The sequence below is a fragment of the Mya arenaria genome, chromosome 5, assembly GCF_026914265.1.
Source record: "Mya arenaria isolate MELC-2E11 chromosome 5, ASM2691426v1".
NCBI classification, from domain to species: Eukaryota; Metazoa; Mollusca; class Bivalvia; order Myida; family Myidae; genus Mya; species Mya arenaria.
This window is the reverse complement of record NC_069126.1, coordinates 70,412,819-70,433,328: the sequence shown is the minus strand read 5'-3', so window position 1 is coordinate 70,433,328 and position 20,510 is coordinate 70,412,819. Positions and strand designations below refer to the sequence as shown.

General features: G+C 34.8%; 1 protein-coding gene across 7 annotated transcripts in view; it reads left to right on the top strand.

Annotated features, from left to right (window-relative positions):
* LOC128233401 (hemicentin-1-like) overlaps window positions 1-20,510 on the top strand; it is a 67,743-nt gene that overhangs the window by 21,734 nt on the left and 25,499 nt on the right. For 5 of the 7 annotated variants that reach the window (XM_052947061.1, XM_052947060.1, XM_052947062.1 and 2 more), the window contains exons 3-9: window positions 6,938-7,270; window positions 8,251-8,544; window positions 9,693-9,992; window positions 10,160-10,438; window positions 12,867-13,157; window positions 13,384-13,695; window positions 16,936-17,247. In XM_052947061.1, the coding sequence (XP_052803021.1) occupies window positions 6,938-7,270; window positions 8,251-8,544; window positions 9,693-9,992; window positions 10,160-10,438; window positions 12,867-13,157; window positions 13,384-13,695; window positions 16,936-17,247 (2,121 nt within the window). The remainder of the gene's footprint in view (window positions 1-6,937; window positions 7,271-8,250; window positions 8,545-9,692; window positions 9,993-10,159; window positions 10,439-12,866; window positions 13,158-13,383; window positions 13,696-16,935; window positions 17,248-20,510) is intronic. The other 2 variants (XM_052947066.1, XM_052947065.1) reach the window with 1 other exon arrangement.

Sequence of the window (20,510 nt, the reverse complement as noted above, 5' to 3'; positions counted from 1 at the left end):
TGCCAGAACATAAATAACTAAATATCCATTAGGAGCATATTTCATGTCCCTATCCCGCATAGCCTGCATAAATTCCTAGAATATACTTATGTTCCATCGCCGTATATGGCCAGTTCTCAGCTACACTGTGATTTGGGTCGCTATGGTATACTTGCTCGTGTTCATGTTTTCGCACCTCAACTTTTTATTAATGCAATGAAGGCATTTGGAGCCTATTTCATGTCCCTTTCCCTCAAAACCTGCCTAACATTCTTGGTTATTCACATATGCTATCACTTAAAGCCAGATCAGGGCTACAAAGTGTCATGGGTCCTTTTCGTGCGCTGCCTTGTGTTAAGGGTTTCGCACCATTTTAGTTGTTTATTTGGTTAATAGGAATTGGGAGTCATTTTCTTTTTCCCTATCCCGCATAACCTGCCTATGTCTTACGTTTTTCACGTAAACCATCATCTGGGTAAAGGTCTCGTCTACTCAGTCACGTAAGTAACTCTGGTCCCCTTTATCGTTTTAAGGTTTCCACACATAAGCAATGCCAGAATATGAGGTAAATATGCATTTGAAACCTGAGTTAAAAATAAAGAAAATGCCCTAAAACTTAAACCAAACTTTTTTAAGTCGATGAAGGGACATACTTTGTATTTAAAATACTATGGAGTAATGATACCTAATTGTGTGATGGCCGTAAACATCCGAGCACTTTAGTATTTGCTTAAGGAATGAATTGCAGGGTTAATGTCATTATCGGGGTATGAACGCAAGGACTCCACACACTTTAACCAGCCCAATTGCGTTCATATCTCGATAATGACATCAACCCTGCAATTCATTCATTAAATTTACACCAATAGTTCATTATTTCATTCAAGAATTGTTAAAATAATACTTCATTTCATTTAAGATCCTTTCAGTAATGATTTCTTACCCATTCTGTAAATATAACGACCCAACTATAACCGGAAATATTTTTTCGAATGACGTCACAATAACGCGGGAAACGATCAGCCACTTGAAATCACTTTTAAAAACGTAAAAATGAAACACATTTGGCAACAATACGTTTAAAATATAATAAATTAACACTTTCTTTGACATAACAACTTTGGGTGTGAACCGTTTTCCATGGAATCCCAAAGTATGTAAAATTATAAAACTATAAAATTATAAAGGAGGTTGAGGGTACCCCAATCAGATTTGCAATGGTAGTCAGGGGCGGTCCACGATATGATATTTCCTAGGGGTCACAACTTAGTCTTGATCTGTCTTCTCCTTGAAGCCCAGAATATGGTGCATAAATGAATAAAGGGGATTGAGGGTTCTTACACTAAAATATTTTGTCTAAATTCAGTCTTGAACTGTGTACTTTGGTGTAATATTTGCATATTTATATGGACATGAAACGTTAAATTTATAGCGTCACATTGGGCATATGACGTCTTCCATATTAGCCAAAAATATGATCTCCCCTAAACGAATTCGCGGCTAGAAGAATTCTAAAACTGTGCATTTTGTAATGCATACACATGACAAGGGCTTTGAACTATCCCGGAATACGGTGAAGCTGTTTACCGTTACATAATGTCGTATTCCGGATAGCAATGCTGATTTGTGATAAATACATATTTATATACTTGATGTATGCTTATTTATGACTGGCTTTGATAAATTACCGCTTCAAATGGCCACATTCAGGAAAGGATACTAACACATTCATAAGTTTGCAAAATGTTACCATATTTTTTAAATATATTTTCTTCAAGAAATATATTGTATATATGTAACATATGTTTATAGACTTAAACATAAAGGTAATGCTACCTAATTTTAACTAAACGTAAACATATAGGATACCCAACAACACTTCTTACCGAAAAACCCTCTTTTCCCCTGTAATTAATCACTGTTTACTCTCCTGTACCTCTTATACCATCCCAAATGTTACCCCTGTGTAGCCCCCGTAAAACGGATGTTGGGTAGCAGTCAATTGTTTGGACATCATTCGATTGTTCATCGTAAGATGCGGGTCGGGGATCCCAAATGTCTATCTATGAGGCATTAAAGGTCAATTTCGGCAATATCTGTCTCTAAAAAATATAAAGCTAATGTTTTTGTTGAACAGTGACTATGTTCCGACTGTTTCTTATATAAAGCCAATTTTAATTCGAAACTGTGCTAGACACACCCTCAGTTTCAAATCTGAAGCTAAGCTTTAAACCTGATGTCTGCAAGCCGGTGTTAATCAATCTCCAACGCAGTATTCTCCATTACCAAGCAGAATAGATCACTGCATATTCCTGAAATGCAGTTTTATACACTTTCTACGTGCGTTTTCTTCCCTCTCGTTTTGGTAGTTTGACAAAACTTTTCAAAACTTTTGTTAAAATACAATAAAATACACTGTTTACAAATAATTTACATTTTATTTACCAAAATAACGTTTTCTCTATGGCTACGGGATTTCCATGTTGTGTGCTCAAACACCTTAGCGATGTTTAAAGGAATGTTCATGTGCTCGTTCAATGTGCCAAGACCAGAGTTTTCCCAGATTAATAGCCTATGTGAGGATGAAGTGATTCCAAATGCCTACCACTTTGGCATAGTGGCAATACCCATGGTAATTGAACATACAGTCGTGAATGCCTCGAACATGAGCCTTCACAATGTATTGAGGCATAAGGCAATGTTCACGTGCTAAATTCGCTCAAACCAGACTTTTCCGAATACAATGGCCTATGTGAGGTTGAAGCGATTCCAAATGCCGACCACTCTAGCATAATGGCAATAACTATGATTGTTTCAAGCGAACGTGTCAATGCCTAGATCATGAGCCATGAGAGCGTATTATCATGCTCAACATTACACTTCTCGTTAATCTCCCAGTAGTCGAGTTTTCATGTTTTATTTTTGACAACTCAGAAAAAAAGCTCCTCAAATCTCTATAGGTTATATTATAGGCCTTGTTCCAACCTTATCCCTACACTTTTTGTTATGGTTCCCCTTAGTCGAATTATCGGGTCAGTCAGTCCCGAAAATGGCTTTCGATTTTCGATCTCTATTTTCGGCTACTCAGTACAACAGCTCGAGCGATATAAACAGATCATAAAGTAAGCCTCGTGGCCTAGTTCATCGCTACACTCGTTATGTCCCCTAGGTCAAATTTTCGGGTCAGTTCGTCCCTATCCCGCATAGCTTGCCTAAAATCCTAGGAGATTCACATGTGCCATCACCTAGGGCCAGGTCTCGGCTACACAGTGACATAGGTCCCTATGGTCCCCTTGCTCGTTTCTGCGAGAACGAGTCTTACATGTATGGTAGGGGTCAGTAGGGCTTATATTGCCCATATACGCACAATGTTGGGCTAAGGACGGGGCCAGACTAAAATCCTCGTAGTATTAACAGTTTCCCCGGATGTTTCACACCGCCAGGTAACCCTTGGATACAGTGTCATTGGTCCCCTTGCTCGTTTCTAAGGCATCCACATCACAACCGTGTCTGAATATGGGCCAAATTGGCATTGGGAATCGAGTTCATGTCCCTATCCCGCATAGCCTGCCTAAAATCCTAGGGTATTCACATGTGCCATCACCTAGGGCCAGGTCTCGGCTACACAGTGACATAGGTCCCTATGGTCCCCTTGCTCGTTTCTGCGAGAACGAGTCATACATGTTTCCTCGAGATTAATGCTCTTATTGTGTTGATTTCGATGGTGATACGGTGTTAGCACCGCATCGCCGCGGTGATATGGTGATACGGTGCTACGGTGCTAACTTCACGCACATTTTATATGTTAAGTAAATAACCATTCCATTTGGAAAGTATATAGAAATTAGTAAAAAATACAACAGTAAGTTTTAATCTGCACAAACTCCCGATTGATGCACTTGATGAAGAGATCAATTAATACAAATACAATCTTTAATTTTAACATAAAAAAACATGATCTTTAATGCCGATATCAAGCGATAGCCCGAGATAAGTATGCTTAAATGAACAATACACAACTTGATATTTATTACAAACAAATATTATTAACATCGGCGAGTGATGAATTATACGGATGCAGTTCGTGATCGTCAGTGACCAAAGTCTAATATATAATGGTGATTACGCTTTTGTTCTTCAAAGTGTGCAAACTTATATTATATCAATATATATATTTGATCTTATCTATACTCAACAATTATAAACCGGCTTCTTTAGTGTTGGCACAAATGTAGCTGTACTAGTCGGTGCGCATGCCAGAACTTCAATACAACCAACCTTATAGAAGCAATTCATGATGGTGAGAGTTATATAGTGTTACCAAAAGATTGTGGTTTAGATCCATACTAAGAGTACCTTCTCATGGCCGCTCAACATGGACGTAAGTGGTGGTATCTACACAGGGAACGGACTTGAAACTGAGTCTATAAGCTACCACCTTCCATCACAATCGAGCTAAAAGAAATAAGTATCAACTACCTAATGGTATTTTGTCGGGCGTTTTCGTCATATTCTGAGTATTGGCTAATACAAATGATTAAACAAGTATTAGTCCGGCAATATTATTGGCGGAGACATGAGCGTAAACACTAAGATGGGAATCATTTCAACACAGAATTTGAAATGAAACTTATAGTTAAAGATTTCTTCAAAACAAAATTTCAACTTTGAATTAAAATTGAATTTTAACCCGTTTGCCGGCAGAGTTGTTCTTCGTAGGCAGATGAATTTAATATCAATGCAGACATTTGTTTCACTTGGTTTTTTACATTGTTCTATGCGAACGGTTTCCCGGTATCACGAGGTCACCAAATGTGATCGAGGGAATGCGGAAAAAAAGACAGGTGTTTTGAGGGGACACCATATTTTTATGGCAAACAGTTAGAAAGAAACCCGAAAAACTAGTTCAAGCAGAAATTAATTAAGAATGGAAAAAATAAAATGTTGAGCACAGGAGGTAATAAAGTGTACACATTTGGTTTTGCTTGTCAACGTCCGGTTCCAAACGAAATTGATCTGCATTATACACTTTCAAAAATAATTGAAAATAATAAGAACAAAGACATTTTTCTTCGTGATCACTAGAGAAAAGGTTAGTCTCGACAAATATGTTTTTACCCACTGACGACATGTATGGCATATCATTCGTTGCATACACATGCACCCGTCTTGAGGCTCGAACGAACGGTCTCGAGAAAACATATTTACACAATGACGACGTATAATTTGTTGCATAAACATGCAGGGCATAATTTGTATTCAAAGTTCTTAACACAAAAGGAAACAATTCAGAGTTTTATGTTCAATAATTATGTGTCAACGACTGACTTATGATAGCTGAGAAAATATCAGAACGACTGCTGTAGAAATAAAGCATTGGTTTATATTTGAAAAAAAATATTGGAGAGCATGGTTATGACATCTGTTGAACGTGGCACTGAGTGTTTTATTTTTTATTGGCGATACAGCACTAAATGAGTTTTGTAACATGTATGCTAGTATGGCGATAAATTTCCTATTTTTTTGCATTGTCATACATCACCATCTTCGCTGAAGCAATTCCCTTTCGGACACTAATTTATAATGAACGCCTTCTGAACTTGAAAACAATGCGAATAAATAATTTCGTGAACACTTTCCTAGTACATGTATGTTTAAGTAAATGATTGTTTTAAGGTGTTTAATTTGAATTTTACAGGCGTTAATTAGGACCGACTTTACATATTGTATATTTTAAAATATTGTGAGCACTATGTCACTCCTCGAACTTCATGATGAACAAATATTGCGGAAACGGATTTTTTTTAAAGTTACCTTTATTTAATGCTTATTCAGTGCATTTATCAGTTTAAGTATCGTACTGCCATGAAAAAACAATCTTTAATGTAATCTTAAAGATGCACTCTTACTCCCGAAAAGGATTTACCACAATTAATTCAATTGTTTTAATATACCAAAAAGGATGAATAAATGTCGAAGGCAATGGTTCTTAAGTAGGATACGAGTTAAATTTGAAAGAAATCTGCAAAAAGCACGGCTTTTCTTCCTTATTATACGAAAATAGATCGCACTAAATCTGTTAGCACTCACCAATCTTTTTTTGCGTTTTCCGCTATTAAATACACGGTTAAAATCTTGTTAATAATTAATATTTTTCATAAATGCATTATTTAGTAAGTAAAGGTTTGTCACTCAAAATTTATGTTTGTTTAACATATATTAATTTTGAATAAGAGTGTCATTAAACAGATAATTGCATTTTTCTGAATGCAATGGTTTAAATGGATAAAACTCAACTTTCCATAAATATACATATTTTTGTTAATAAAAAACGAAAAACCTACACTTATTAAACCATTTATGTCAATAAGGTGCGCACAAAGTAGAAATATCTCAACTTTACATGTATATATGATGTACTTTATAGTCCAATAGTGTGATATTACATGTATTGATATTGACTAGCTTGAAAAGAATAATTAACCAGTGATGAACTTTTACCTCGTTACCTCGTTAGTAGCTTTATACAACTGATGTTTTACGATGCATTTCAATATCTAAACTTTATTTGCATAATACTCATAAGTTGACATTTTTTTTTTAAGTTTGTAGGTCTTCAATTAAAAAGTAGCGCTTGTCGCAAGTAATGAGGCTCAGACATAGTCATTTTCGCCGATAGAATAACAAAAGATTTATGTTAACGTCGCAGATTTAATTTACTTTTACCATGTACGTAATGTCCTCAATCTGTTTCAGAGAAGACTTATATCATTTCTCCGATTGCTAATACTTCTTTTCTATCTTCAAATATTTTTATACGTCAACACAAAAAACGTAGCATTTATACACTAAAGTAGATGCTATATTGTATCTACTATTTATAAATCTAAACAAACCGATTATTACAGTCAATACTTACGGATACGAATTCGTATAAGTGTTACGTGTTTGTTTACAGTCGGTATAACTGCGGTGTCTATGGTATTACCATCGGACCACTCCGTCTCCGTCATAAACAACACGACAAGGCAGTTTCGATGTGAGACGTCTGCCGGGAACCCCCAGGCCTCCGTGGAGTGGTACAAGGATAACGGTACACTGGACAGGGCGGATGACACTCCGATAACTACCGGGATAGAGACAGACACTAGCGCAAGTGGTACTATTATTGTGACTATCGGTAAACTGACGTTGACTGTGCAGAGAAACGATCATGACGTGGGCGTATACTGCAGGGCAAACAACGGCGGGGATTGGCTTTACTCATCCAGCGCTGTCTTAGATGTTCAGTGTAAGTACGTGTTGCTTTGACTTGTAGTCACTTCTGTTATAAATTAGTCGTGCATTGCTTAGCAAACAACAGCGGGAATTAAGTGAAATAATGTTCCGTATACATGATATATTTGTAGTTGTTCTGGTTGTAAATAGCCGTATCAAACTACGAAGTTAAAGACTTATTTGGATTCTTGAAACACTTTAACATTTTAATCACGGGTTTCGTATGTGTTTGTGCATTCACGCTCTTTTATGCAAGTAAAGATAAATACTGTTATGATTGTTTTCATTTCTCACAATGTTATGGTCTATTGAGAAATGGATGAAACGGCTATGGATACCTATTCGCTAAATATATAATTTCCCAAGATTCCTGACAAATACTGATACTTTTGTATTGGTGCTAAACATAACAACTTTGTCATCTTTGCATAACTGCTTGATGCCAATTCTGTACCCATTTTTAACAAATGCCCAAGGGCAAACTGTGTGGTGAGATTATTATCATGTCCATTATAAAAACAGGAAGCGAAATATGTACTTAACAATACAAAATCGAATTCACAAGTATAATTACTGGTGAAAACAGATCTTACGCTTTACCGCTGTGCGACAACCTATTGCATTAGTTAGTAACAAAATAAATTATCAATTGTATAATGTATGGCTTTATCTATAAAATGCATTTAATTCAATGTACATTAAAAGTGTTAACGCATTGGGCCGTAATTGTAAGTATATAAAAAAGTGCTAATTAATCACGTTTACATTTAGTATTCATACCAGTCGTTAATACTTTTCCCTATCGATAGATGTTTGAATACTGTATCGTAGAGAGAAACAATATAATAAACATATACTACTAATAAAACGTATACTAGATGTAAACAAAGTATCCTACAAAAGGTCCTATATAACATTCTTGCACAGATCGTGTCCGGATGGCCACCATTACCCTGTTTATCTTAACGGTTTCCCCTTTAACTCTTTTTACAGACAAACCATTGACCCCGAAAGTATTCTATAAGCATTCCGAAGTAACCTACCCTGTACGGGTAATATCCGGTCGTTCTATCACGCTCACCTGCAGCAGCACGGGAAACCCGAGCCCCACTTACACGTGGACTTTCCCTGGCAGAGGCTCACAAAGTGGACCCATGCTAACACTGGCTAGCGTGCAGACCGCGCACACAGGAGATATCGCGTGTATAGCAATGAACATGCTGTCACCTACTGGAGGGACAACGGTTGAAAAAAAGAGACAAGCAACCATAAACCTTCAAGTTCTGTGTAAGTGAGGTCAAACGATCGTGCAATAATCCATATTTTTCAGATAGACTTCTTTGTAGATACGGCAATAGTAGTTTTACTCTCTTGAACAATTAATTTAAATACCTTTTTATTCAAATTAAGATCAAACGGGCTGTAACATGGTAATATATAATTAATCGTTTTTGACCTATTTTGTTCTGCAGTGAAGTGGACTCGACTAAATGTTCCGAACTTTATTGGTTTGGGAATATTTGCCGAGTGCTTTCAATTTATTATAACTGCTGGCAAATTGTAGTTATGTGAAGTTTGTCGGATTATACAGATAATTCATTTCTACTACTTGTAGTTTACGAAATGCAAGAAATTGAATCCGAAATTATTTCTTATTTTCATATATATTTTTTTCTAAATTTAGAAATTTATTTCAATGCATATGAATTAAACACCAATGTAAATACCTTGTATACTTTATCTGACAGCACTGATCATGTGCAACAACTGTTCTCTTTATTTTGAGTTATAAAATGTTTTTCATACACAACTCGACTTCTATTTGTGCTTATGAATGTAAATTTAAAGCTTCTGTCTAAGTAAAGTAAATCGAAGCGACTCCTTAACATGGTGACAAATGTTAACGTTTCATTATCATTGATCTGCAATACGTAATACTTTTAAAATGGCACGCGTTTAATGCGTAAGTAACGCTTGAACTGTTATATTTACAATGTATACCCGAACGACAAAAAGTAATCCCATTTTCGCAGAATCGTAAAAGTAATTAAAATTTATGTTCATCGCCAGGAACATCGACAGGAACAGATGCATAGTGAATGAATGTATATAGACAAACAACTTTTATTGTTTTCATTGCATCACGCTGATTTAAAGAAGCCAGTATTGCCGTTGGTCCATCACAGGATTGTCCTTATAGAAATAACTCTTAAGATGCGCTTTAGTAATATAAGTGTACTAAATAGAATTTATATGCATTGTTTCAAAGGCCTCCCAAAATATCATTTGCGTATATCATGTATGATGTATATTAGTGGTTCCAAGGAACATGTTGCAATAAACCAATGCTTAACAAGTCGAGGGAGAGCTAGCCAACCCAACTCAGATTACACTTATGAATACATTGTTCACATATTTTCCTATTATATCTGTAGATTCGCCTCGTGCACCATCATGTACCATAGGCGGGACTTCTATCTCGACCACTGCTATACTCGTGGAAGGCATAGACCGCAACATCAGCTGCATCAGTTCCGCCAACCCGCCCTTGATTTCGTACACATGGTCAACTCCTGGACGTGGACAAGTGTCTGGAGCCAGCTTATCTCTGGTCAATGTCCAGCACCCCGCCGACCAAGGCCAGTACACTCTGACGGTTACAAACACAATGGATCCCACAGGAGAAAATACGGAAACAGGAACTGGCAACACAATGTTCTCAGTGGATGTTCAATGTAGGTTGTTTACTAGCATATAAGCAATGTACGTATTTTGTCTTCAACATGGTACTAACTAGTATAGCATAAGCAATCTAGACTGGAGCAATGATTGCAAATTTGTGTTTAATGCTGTTCAATATAAAGATGAATATCACTGATAAGTTTTATTTGTATTTTTGTAGTTGGTCCTCAAGTACAACCTACGGGGACCCATGACATATTAAGGGGTAGAGATTTAAACTTCAAATGTCCGTTTGTCTCTGGAAATCCTGCTAAAACATCCTTTGTCTGGACGAGATCAATTGACAAAAGACAATGGAACAGCCAGATTGTCAGTATCACCTCTGTGCAGAAATCGGACGACGGAATTTATACGTGCACCGCTACGAACCACATGACGCCAACTGGATCTCCCGGCCTGACAGGAAATCACAGCGGAACCTTGCACCTTAATGTTCAGTGTATGTAAAAGTATAAGTATACCTTGCACTCACTTATGAAAATGTGATCTTAGATAGCTATTTTGTTCGGACGTCATTTTTCGTCAACATGTGCTTTCTTATATTTAAGCGCTATAGTATTTCAACATTGTATTTAATGTGTACGTCGACTATTATTATTATATATATATTTATATAGACATGTTAATAAAAATATGTTTAAATTAAACTAACATTGTCAAATATTGAGTCTACGTCACTTGTCGGAACAAACATTTTGAAGACAGTGTACATAATTGTATTGTCCAAAAATATTTTATCAATTGTCATAATCATTGACCGGTCTCTATTTCTGAATTCATGTTAATATGGGTTATATCTAGTCATTTTGTGGGTTATTAGCACAAATTTTCGCCAGATCTTATTAAAACATAAAGGCCCATTTGTCCACCAAGTTTTCATGAGGTGTGTCTTTGTATACGCAACTTGTTAACTTGTGTGTCATGTCCGACCGTAGGTTAGTAAAAAAGTAATCTCCAAAATTTATCATTTAACCCATACATATTAAACGAAGTAACAAAGTCACTTAGTAAAAGGTTCAATACACTGATACTTCAATTAAGACCATGTTTGTGCTCTCCGAAGAGCGAGCGTAAAGTCGCCGAATGGTCCGTCCGACCTTCAATTCTTCAGTCTGTACGTTATTCCGGCACATTCTTATCCGGAGATTAAATTGTGGAAGCGGGAAGATCAAAAATCCTAGCTACAGTCATTGTTGAATTATCTACTCTTTCACTTTGACCGTTTTTGACACTAACTCAAACAATGACTGAAGGGATTTAAATGAAACTTGGATAGTTAAATGACTAGAATGAGAAACATGTTACTATGCAAGTACTTAAACCATATCTACCTTACTTTCTACATGTTTTTCGCCTTCACTATATGTTTGATACTTACGTATGGTCCGGAGTATAACTCCATTAACTTTCGAACTATTGACTTGACACTTTACACACAGATAAACTAAATGATGACATTTGCATATGCACATTTTTGTACAGTTAGAGTTACTGAATACTTTTGCATATTTGAATATGTAAATAATTGCATGTGTTTCTATTTGTCCAGAGCAATCATCCAAAAAACAGTCCTTGAAATAGTCCTTTAAAACTTCATATACAGATACATCTCGTTAAGAAGGAGTGCTATGTACATGAACCATCATCCTGTTTAAGTCTTTCATCATTTATTGCGTTTCGTTCGTTTTATAAATTCCCTTAAAGTGAGATAACTTTAATTCAAAATATCTTTAAGACTTCGAATTCAAACTTAATAAACAAAACAGTCCAACCTCGATATGTTGAACACTCTTATCTCAATGTCCTGGTTAATTCGAACATTATCTTATTGGTCTAATTGTTGCATTAAATAACTCATGACTTTGTATTCCGATCATATCGAAATTTCGTTATCTCGAAGTATTTTCTGAGGTCCCAATGACTTCGGCATCGCGAATTTTGAATGTTAATCGTAAAAAAGTAGAGTGTGGTGTATACAATTCATCACCCTGCTTTTAGCATTTTAAAAGCACTTGTTTTCTGTTTCTTTTTATACCTTTATTTTGCAACATGTGATTATAACTTCCCCTGTTTTTGTAGTAATCACTTTACTTTCTTCAGCTGTTATTTTTTGCGGGGGATATGGCAATCCGTGGCGGATTTCTGGCTAATTTGTACTTCCCTTCCTTATTGTTTGCGTCTGTTCTTTTATTCCGCAAATGAATGTATATTTCTCAAAATGACTTGTCATAAATCATCGCAATATTGAACTAAAGTGCTGATTACTGTTCATCAGACAACTATCTTCGATGCCTTACGATGACGGTCAATGGAAAATTATAAATATTTTCATCTTTTAGCTTTTTTTTTGTTCTTTTTTTCTATATATTATAATGGGTAGCTTTGGTGCAACATACTTGGTTCATTTAACACTGGGCCAGTTAAATGTACCTGTATCACGTTGAAATGCACACTTGCAATGTTCAAACAAACAATATACGAGAAATACACAACGTTATAAGACAATACTCATATACATGCACAATGTAGAGAAACCTTTTTTACCCAATACCATCAAAGTTGGAGAATGAATATACTATTAATGAGTTGTAATATCCGCTCAAGGCAGAAAAAAGCAGATAATAATTAATATGTACGTTCAAAATAATGGATGTTTGAACCCGTCTCCCATTTAGTAGCTTAGTGGACTAAATGTATGTATGTATGTATGTACCGAATTATACCCACTTTCGTCATACAAAGTTTCACATATTGAGGACAGGTCCCGCGTTTTAACGTGGGGTTAGCTTCAATTGTACTATACACAAAATGTACATTTAAGTGATCAATATTTATCATTACCGGCAATTCTGAAATATATTTTCCAGATAAATCTGTCGTCAGTGACTTTCATGTTACTGAGCACATCGGAAATTTCAACGTTACCAAATCAGAGTACAGCAATGTGAAGTTTACTTGCACTGTGGATAGCAATCCTCAAGCATCCATCAATATTCGAAAGGAAGGTGAAATAAGGAGATCCGTCAATAATTCAACACAGCTTGAATACACTATTGCAAACCTTACATGCTGGGATGCCGGGCTGTATACTTGTGATGGCAGTAATGAGTTTAACACCGACACTCCTTCGAGGAAGAACTTGAAGTTGCTTGTAACTTGTAAGTTGAAAACGACTTTTATACAAGAAGTAGCTACTTACTTGACAAAATAATGAAGGCAATTTATGATATTGAATTATAAATGATTATCGGATAAATAGTATTTTTTAAAATGCAGTTAATTGTAACAATCTAACACAAAACATATTTTATATAAAATTTTGGAAACATATTATGTGCATTGGAGAAGAAACAGAAAATTTGTAATCGAGAAATGTATTTCCAGGCAAACCAAGGCGTCCACCTGGCGAGGATACACAGTTGACATTTACAGCCCGACATCACGAACAAGTAGCATTGAAGTACACTGTGTTTGCGTATCCGGTCCCTAGTCCATCACAGTTTGTCTGGAAAAGATGCAAGACAACTTGTGCTCAGTTATCAAATTTCCCCGGGAAGTATGAAATAAAAACGACAGGGTTGTCTAGTAATTTGACCATTTTGGATATCGAGACTGGTGATTACGGCGTGTACAGTATTTCGGTTAGCAATGGAATTGGCAAGGATCTTGTCGAAAATATATATCTCAAGCCAGCAGGTAAGTTAGTGATTGAGACGCTGCAATATATATAAATATATTGTATGGTTTGGTATTTTGATATTCTAAATGTCATAACTCTTTACAGTTGAAGCAAAAGAAAATGAATGTTTTCCCTACGACAAAACAAGAACACTTACTGAACGCTCTATTTTTAAATGTATACACCGAACTGGAAACCAAACAGGAGTTGTGTCCGTCACGTCACGTCACCTTGAGTCCAGTCCAATGATTTGCACATAATCTACTCATTTGAAAGGATTGTGGCTCAGTATACATAAGCAGATATGCCTTAATATTTCACATTGGCTCAAAATAGTTAGTGTCTGGTCCCTTGTGAAACTTGCAGGGAAACACTTAGTGCCATGGTGGTATTCATTCCATTTGTGATAGCTCTAGTTAATTTAATTTGACAAGTTTGTTTGATGGCATTTACTGATAATCAGTCCAGTGTGTTTAATTAAAAAACATCAAGGTCAAACGCATATGAGGTCACATTTATTGATGAATATTTTTCAAAATATAGTAACGGTACTACATAACCCCAATACCAAATGAGCAAACGTAGGGACCGAAACCGAAATTGCTCTGTTTTTTTTCAAAGTTTATAAAGGTTTTCCCGCGCATTAAGCTGCATTCTGGCTTGATCCTGACATGACATAATCAATACGTAACGAACATTTAGATTATTCATATTATTTAAATTAAGTCATTAATGGTGGATGAGTTTTGCCATGTCGTGTTTTGCAAAGAAACATAAAAAGTAAAATACTTTATTGCGAAATTGCGAGAATTAGACAAATTGACGGCGGACAGTTTAAAAAAATCTAGGGCGAAAATAATAAGACATACACTTAGACTAACACAATAGTACATAACATTAAGCAACAGGTTACTTAATTAAAACTTTTTAAGGAAAGTAAATATCTCGGTTCGCGATGGAAATACTTTCTTTTTCGAACAGAGTAATACTAATACCCAAGGTATTGCATTATTATTTCATATGACTGCTTTCTATTGAGCGTACTATGCTTACGCCTGGTGTGCTTCATATGAGTCAGCATTCATATTCTTTTGTTATAAACAGTTAACGAATTTCGGTTAAACGCACTGTTGTGCTGGTAAACACATTGTTGCACCGGTAAACGAGCTATTGTCTCAGTAACCATCACGTGAAAAAGCCAGCAATAATACAAAGTTTTTTCTGAAATAAGTTTGAAACACAAAATTATCTTAAAACCGTTAAATAATTAATAGTTTCAGAATAAATAGGTTCGTATTTTATTGATACTTGGTAAACACATATTACTTTGGTAGCATCTACTGGGTTATTGTTTGCTTATTACTGGTAATTGTAGTTTCTATTATCATTTTTATCTTCAGTCGGGCATGAAATACGACGGTTCTTCAAAACGTTCTATTTTAAATGATATTGCAATTTGATTCTAAGTTTTATTTATGTCTTTATCTTTTGAAAGAAGATCTTATAATAGAGCTTGATGTAGTATTGGAAAAAGTTCATCAATTCAGAAATTATCAATCTTATCTGATATAAACAGGCATTCAAGAAATACTTAATAATATTGCGGCGGCATTTCTTTACTTAAGCATCAAAAGGCGAACACATAACGATGTCAAGACAAAATAAACCGCTGTTGTGTTTTTTTTCAAATCTGTTCAACTGCAATCGAAATGTTGCGGTCGGGATTACCCTGTAAGTCATTGCGCGTCTTATTCTTTGAAAAATCCCACCAAAAAGCAATGCAGGTTCCAGTCAAAGGCATGCAACAATCATGGCATATATGCCATAAGGAAGAAAAATCAACCATTTTTATTTTTTAAATAAACAATTGCGTAATGCATTTCTTGTTCTAACCATACACTTTAAAGTTAACATAATCGTGTCAATCATGAAACTAGAATTGATCGTCAGGGGTTCATAAAGAAAGAAGTTTTTGGACTTCATCAATTAACTGATATATAAAACCCAGTAATTTACCAAATGGCACCTTCGTTCGGTCGCGAATTTATTATAGTCTACGAAGTTTAATCCCCGAAACCCACCCTATATTATATGGACTTCATTACCAAATTTATCTTCGGAATCGCCATAATGTAGGCTATTCCTATTCAACCAAAAATGCTAGGCAATTTTCGCATTGCCTAAGGTAAACGGTTCAAATGTCCGGATTTCACCTTATTAATTATTCGTTAGCACGAAAAGTCTGTAGTCAACGGAATTATACGATATGAATAAACTGGATACCGAAAATGACGAATTTCAAACGACTTCATCCATTCTGTTGAAGGTATTATTCGTAGATCAAGGAAAAATTTGAGAACATTTTGTACAAAAATGCATAATTTTTACATTTGCCTAGTACATTGCATAGTTAAAACATGACGCTCATATTGCAGAACACTTAAGAAGTTATGACGTCATTGTTTATTTCAATATTGACGTCATTTAACTAAATATATCCAAGGTTACAGAAATCAACTATCATTTTATACTAACAGATGTTGTCGGTTACACTTCTTTAAGAACAAAACCACAATTGCAAAATATACTGCTTATATTTAATCGAAATGATTTTATAAAAAATAAATAAGAATTGATCGCTAGCGCGCTTTATGTAATTTGCTCGCGAGCCCTACATACAGCATCAACTTTAGATCAACCTTTAAATATCTGCAGTTATCTGCGACTACAATCGTTTGAACTTTAATCGTTTGAACTTTAAACATGGCGAAGCGTTCGGACGAATTTTATAAAACAGGGCACTGAATACTTTACTTTGTTATAATGCAATTAATCCCAAATATATCAAGTGTATTCATAAGAAAATGTTAATTGATTTAAAATAAGTTTAAAATGTTCACATTAAAGAATAAAAAATTGTAAATTATGTCTTTGGTCGGTTTATGAATAAACTGAAATGCAATCTAATGAAGCAAAACGAGAAATGCCACCACAACCAATACGCATACAATATATAAGTTATGTTATAAACCATTCCCCTAACAATGGTAGAGTATAAGTCCAAACACAATTATATTATTGTATGCAGCTTTATTAGTGTGAGTTCATAACAACTAAACGTAAATACACATTCTAAATGTTTAATATGAAATATTAAGTTAAAGTCCATTCCTGTTCTACGACCATTCCAGTTCCATAATATCATAATTAATAATATTAAAAAGAAAAAAAAACACACAACGTATAACATGTTTCAGGGCCACCAGATCCACCGACGGAATTCCATGTAATTGAGGAATCTATCGGAGAAACACAAGCAATACTAACATGGATACCTGGATTTAATAACGGTTTAAGTCAAACCTTTCATTTATCGTATGGAACATTGATTGAATTCGCAACCATAACTAAAGTTAATATTTCTCATAACGAATTCGAAAAAAGCATCAACTATACAATAAACAAACTGGAACCTGAAAAGCAGTACTATGTGGAACTTTTCGCTTCTAATGCCAAAGGGAAATCCATGAGAGTCAACGCAACATTTACTACATTGGTGCGCATTGTTAGTAAGTAATTTATTATCTATATTCGATTGAATAAATTCACCACTATGTAAGCGTACGTGCCAGAATTCAAGACTGTTATATTTATCTATTACATGTATCGTAAATAGATATATGTTTTTTATCCAAAAAGGCTATTTTATCGTATACTTACTGTAGCCGGAAGTAACGTAACTCAGCTCTGTCCGTTCTATTTGTTTTTTCAATCGCTTTAGAAAGTATCAGTTAGGCGTTTTTTTTTCAGATCATAACAAAAAAAGCCTAACTGATAAAACATAAGGCCACACCAAATTGATAACTTGTTCATCGGATTTTTCTCCAAAAGTTAATGGGGCGAGCAAGCGAAATAATAATCAAAATATTTGTTTTGCATTTAGCAAAAAAGAGGAGCGAGCGAAGAGCGAACAAATATATATAGTCATTTATCTCATTATTTTCCACATTTTATTCACTTATTAACTAAACAATTAAATTGTAAATAGTACAAGGATAACATCCAGTGAAAGAATGATAACACTAAAAGATAATTCTATACAAATATTAGTTTTGAGATCAAGCAAATGTATTTCTTTAAACTATTTCATAAATGAGAGAATTCAAAACCACAGTTTTCCAGTTTTTTAAACCTTTTTTTCAGAATACCCTAAGTTTAAGCCTGGACACAAGCGCCAGTGGTCACAGCCACCTGCCTGTACAATGGCATATCCAAATCTATTGACTAGGTTTTCCACTTTTCCTTAGGAAAACTTGGTTAAAATAATTCTCATTGTCATATCTCATGCCATGGAAATGACTATACAAGGTGACTTCAAAAATAACTCACAAAATGAATAAAGGCATTTGCAGTCAAATATAAACTACAGCTATCACTCTTGCATTGACTACACATTGGCCTTAATAGCCATCTAGGTTCTGGAATAAAATTTAAAAAAAAAACTTAACCGTATTGTAACTCATTTCAGCTGAAAATATGTCGCAGAAAATTCCAGCCAGCGCCAGTTTGATTTTAGGCTTTCTCAGAATTTAACGCCTATCTTTTTTAAATTTGCAGATTTTCCTTTTTTTTAGATATCTTGTTCAAATTTAGACAAGTAATAGAAAACATAAACACTTTTCTTCTTTTGTACTGCAAATACTGATTGTGTCAATTTTCAAATATAGCAAAAAATCATTTAAAAAAATACATGAATATGCAATATTTTTTCATAGACAAAAACCAATCAGCATAAATATTTAACACTTGAATGTTTTCCATATATAGTTTAAATATACACATGAACCTCTAAAAACTCTACAAACATTTATTCTCAACACAAAGTGTGATTAATACCTTTTTCCAATCACACAGTCTGGAACCATTTTTTTTATGATTTTTGACTAATATTTACAAAATATAAACAATCCGGCTTGTTTGATGTTTTTGTGTGAATGGTAGAACTCATGGGATTGCATGAAGCACATATGAATGTCAGTCAGGTTAATTTTTAGCGTCATCCTACTGTCCACGAACATTTACTCATCAGCGACCAAGGCCTCCACCACAAGCACGCTCTTGTTGCCTCATCGGGACTGGAATTTCATGATCCGCTGAGTCGGAGGAATATGAAATTTTAATAAGCAATATTATACATAAATGTTCATTGTAGTATAATGTGGAATGCATTACTGTTGATGACAACACAAGAAAGATGGTGCTCGTTTCTTGGCCAAACTTTATTTTTCTATTACTGTACATGTATTGCATTTGAATTAAATAAACACCATACTCTGATCTGTAGCAAAATATAAACAAACATGCATAAATCATTAAATGTATAATTATTTTTTAAGGAAACAAATAAAACAAAAAACATCATATTTGCTATATCAACAGCAAAACAAAAAAGAAGTTAAAATACACACCTGAAGTTTTTACCTGGACATTTATTATAGGTATAGATAAACGATTGGAAACTCTCTTTTCACTGTAACGGTCATCCAAATTCCCGTCAAACATGCCCGAACCAAATTCAAACTTTGGATAATCACTGCCATTCACGATAAAATTCAGCACTTCTTGCCCTGTATATATACGTTTACTTTTAGCGTGAGCCAAATTAAAACAAAAACATTTGTTCAAAATTTAATCGAACTTTAAATGGTGGTAGAATTGTCATTTGTTGACGTAATTTTCAAGAATCAGGAAGTGAAATGTTGCCAATTTAGTCTCGATCATCTAGACGCTTGTATCCGGGTCTATATCGTTCATTGATTCTAATTAGAGCGGCTGCATGATTGAGCCGGTGCTTTGATAATTGTTACGATCGAAAAACGCGGTTATAAGGGAAAAGGCTACATTCTACTAAACAAATTAGCGCTCGTAAAAAATAGCTATTTTTTTAGATGGTGCGGGCGCAAGTGATAAAAAATGAAATTTGTTTTTTTGCTTTTCTGAAGAAATAGGTGCGGAAATCCAATGAACAAGTTATTAATTTGGTGTGGCCTGAGATCCCAGTTTTGCATCTAAAACAGTATTTTTATCATTATTTTACGCTACGATATCGCAATACTAATGATTTGCATTTATAACTCAGACGTGTTTGGTTTAAATAGCATACCCAGTTTTGCATCTAAACAACACTAATTTTATCATGAATTTACTCTTCGATATTGAAATTAAAGAAAAAATACAGTTATTCTTAAAGAAGTATGTTGGTTTTAGAGGGGTGCGAACCAACACTGGTAAAGTTACGAACCAATACCTTCAGATAATCAATTACTTAATCACTAGACCACCGGGAATTTCTTACAGGAATGATATATTTTTACATCCTAAGCATACATTGATAACATCAAGTGATCAACAACCAATCAATCAAACAATTACGCAACAACAAAATTGTTCACGATTATTTGAAGGTTGTAGTCTTCAAAAACGATATGTGAGCAAATATCAATATTTGCTGATGGGATCCAGCTTTTGTTATCTTAGTTTTACCACTCCTAATCACTTGCACACTGCTTTTCGTCATACCAAAAAGTGCATTTTACATAAAAGATAAGAGCGAGTACCATTCTGCGATTTTTCGCTTCATTGTTTTTTTTTCACTCGAAAGTACATGTATCACATTTATTTTAGAAACAGGAGCTTAATTTCTGTAAGTGAAATTAAATTTGAAAATGGGTATTGTTTTCTAAGCGCTATGCTCCGCAAACTTATCTACCTCGTTAGCATATAGTTAGTCAGGGATCAAGTTTGAAATGTTGTTGGTATTTCCCAAACATTT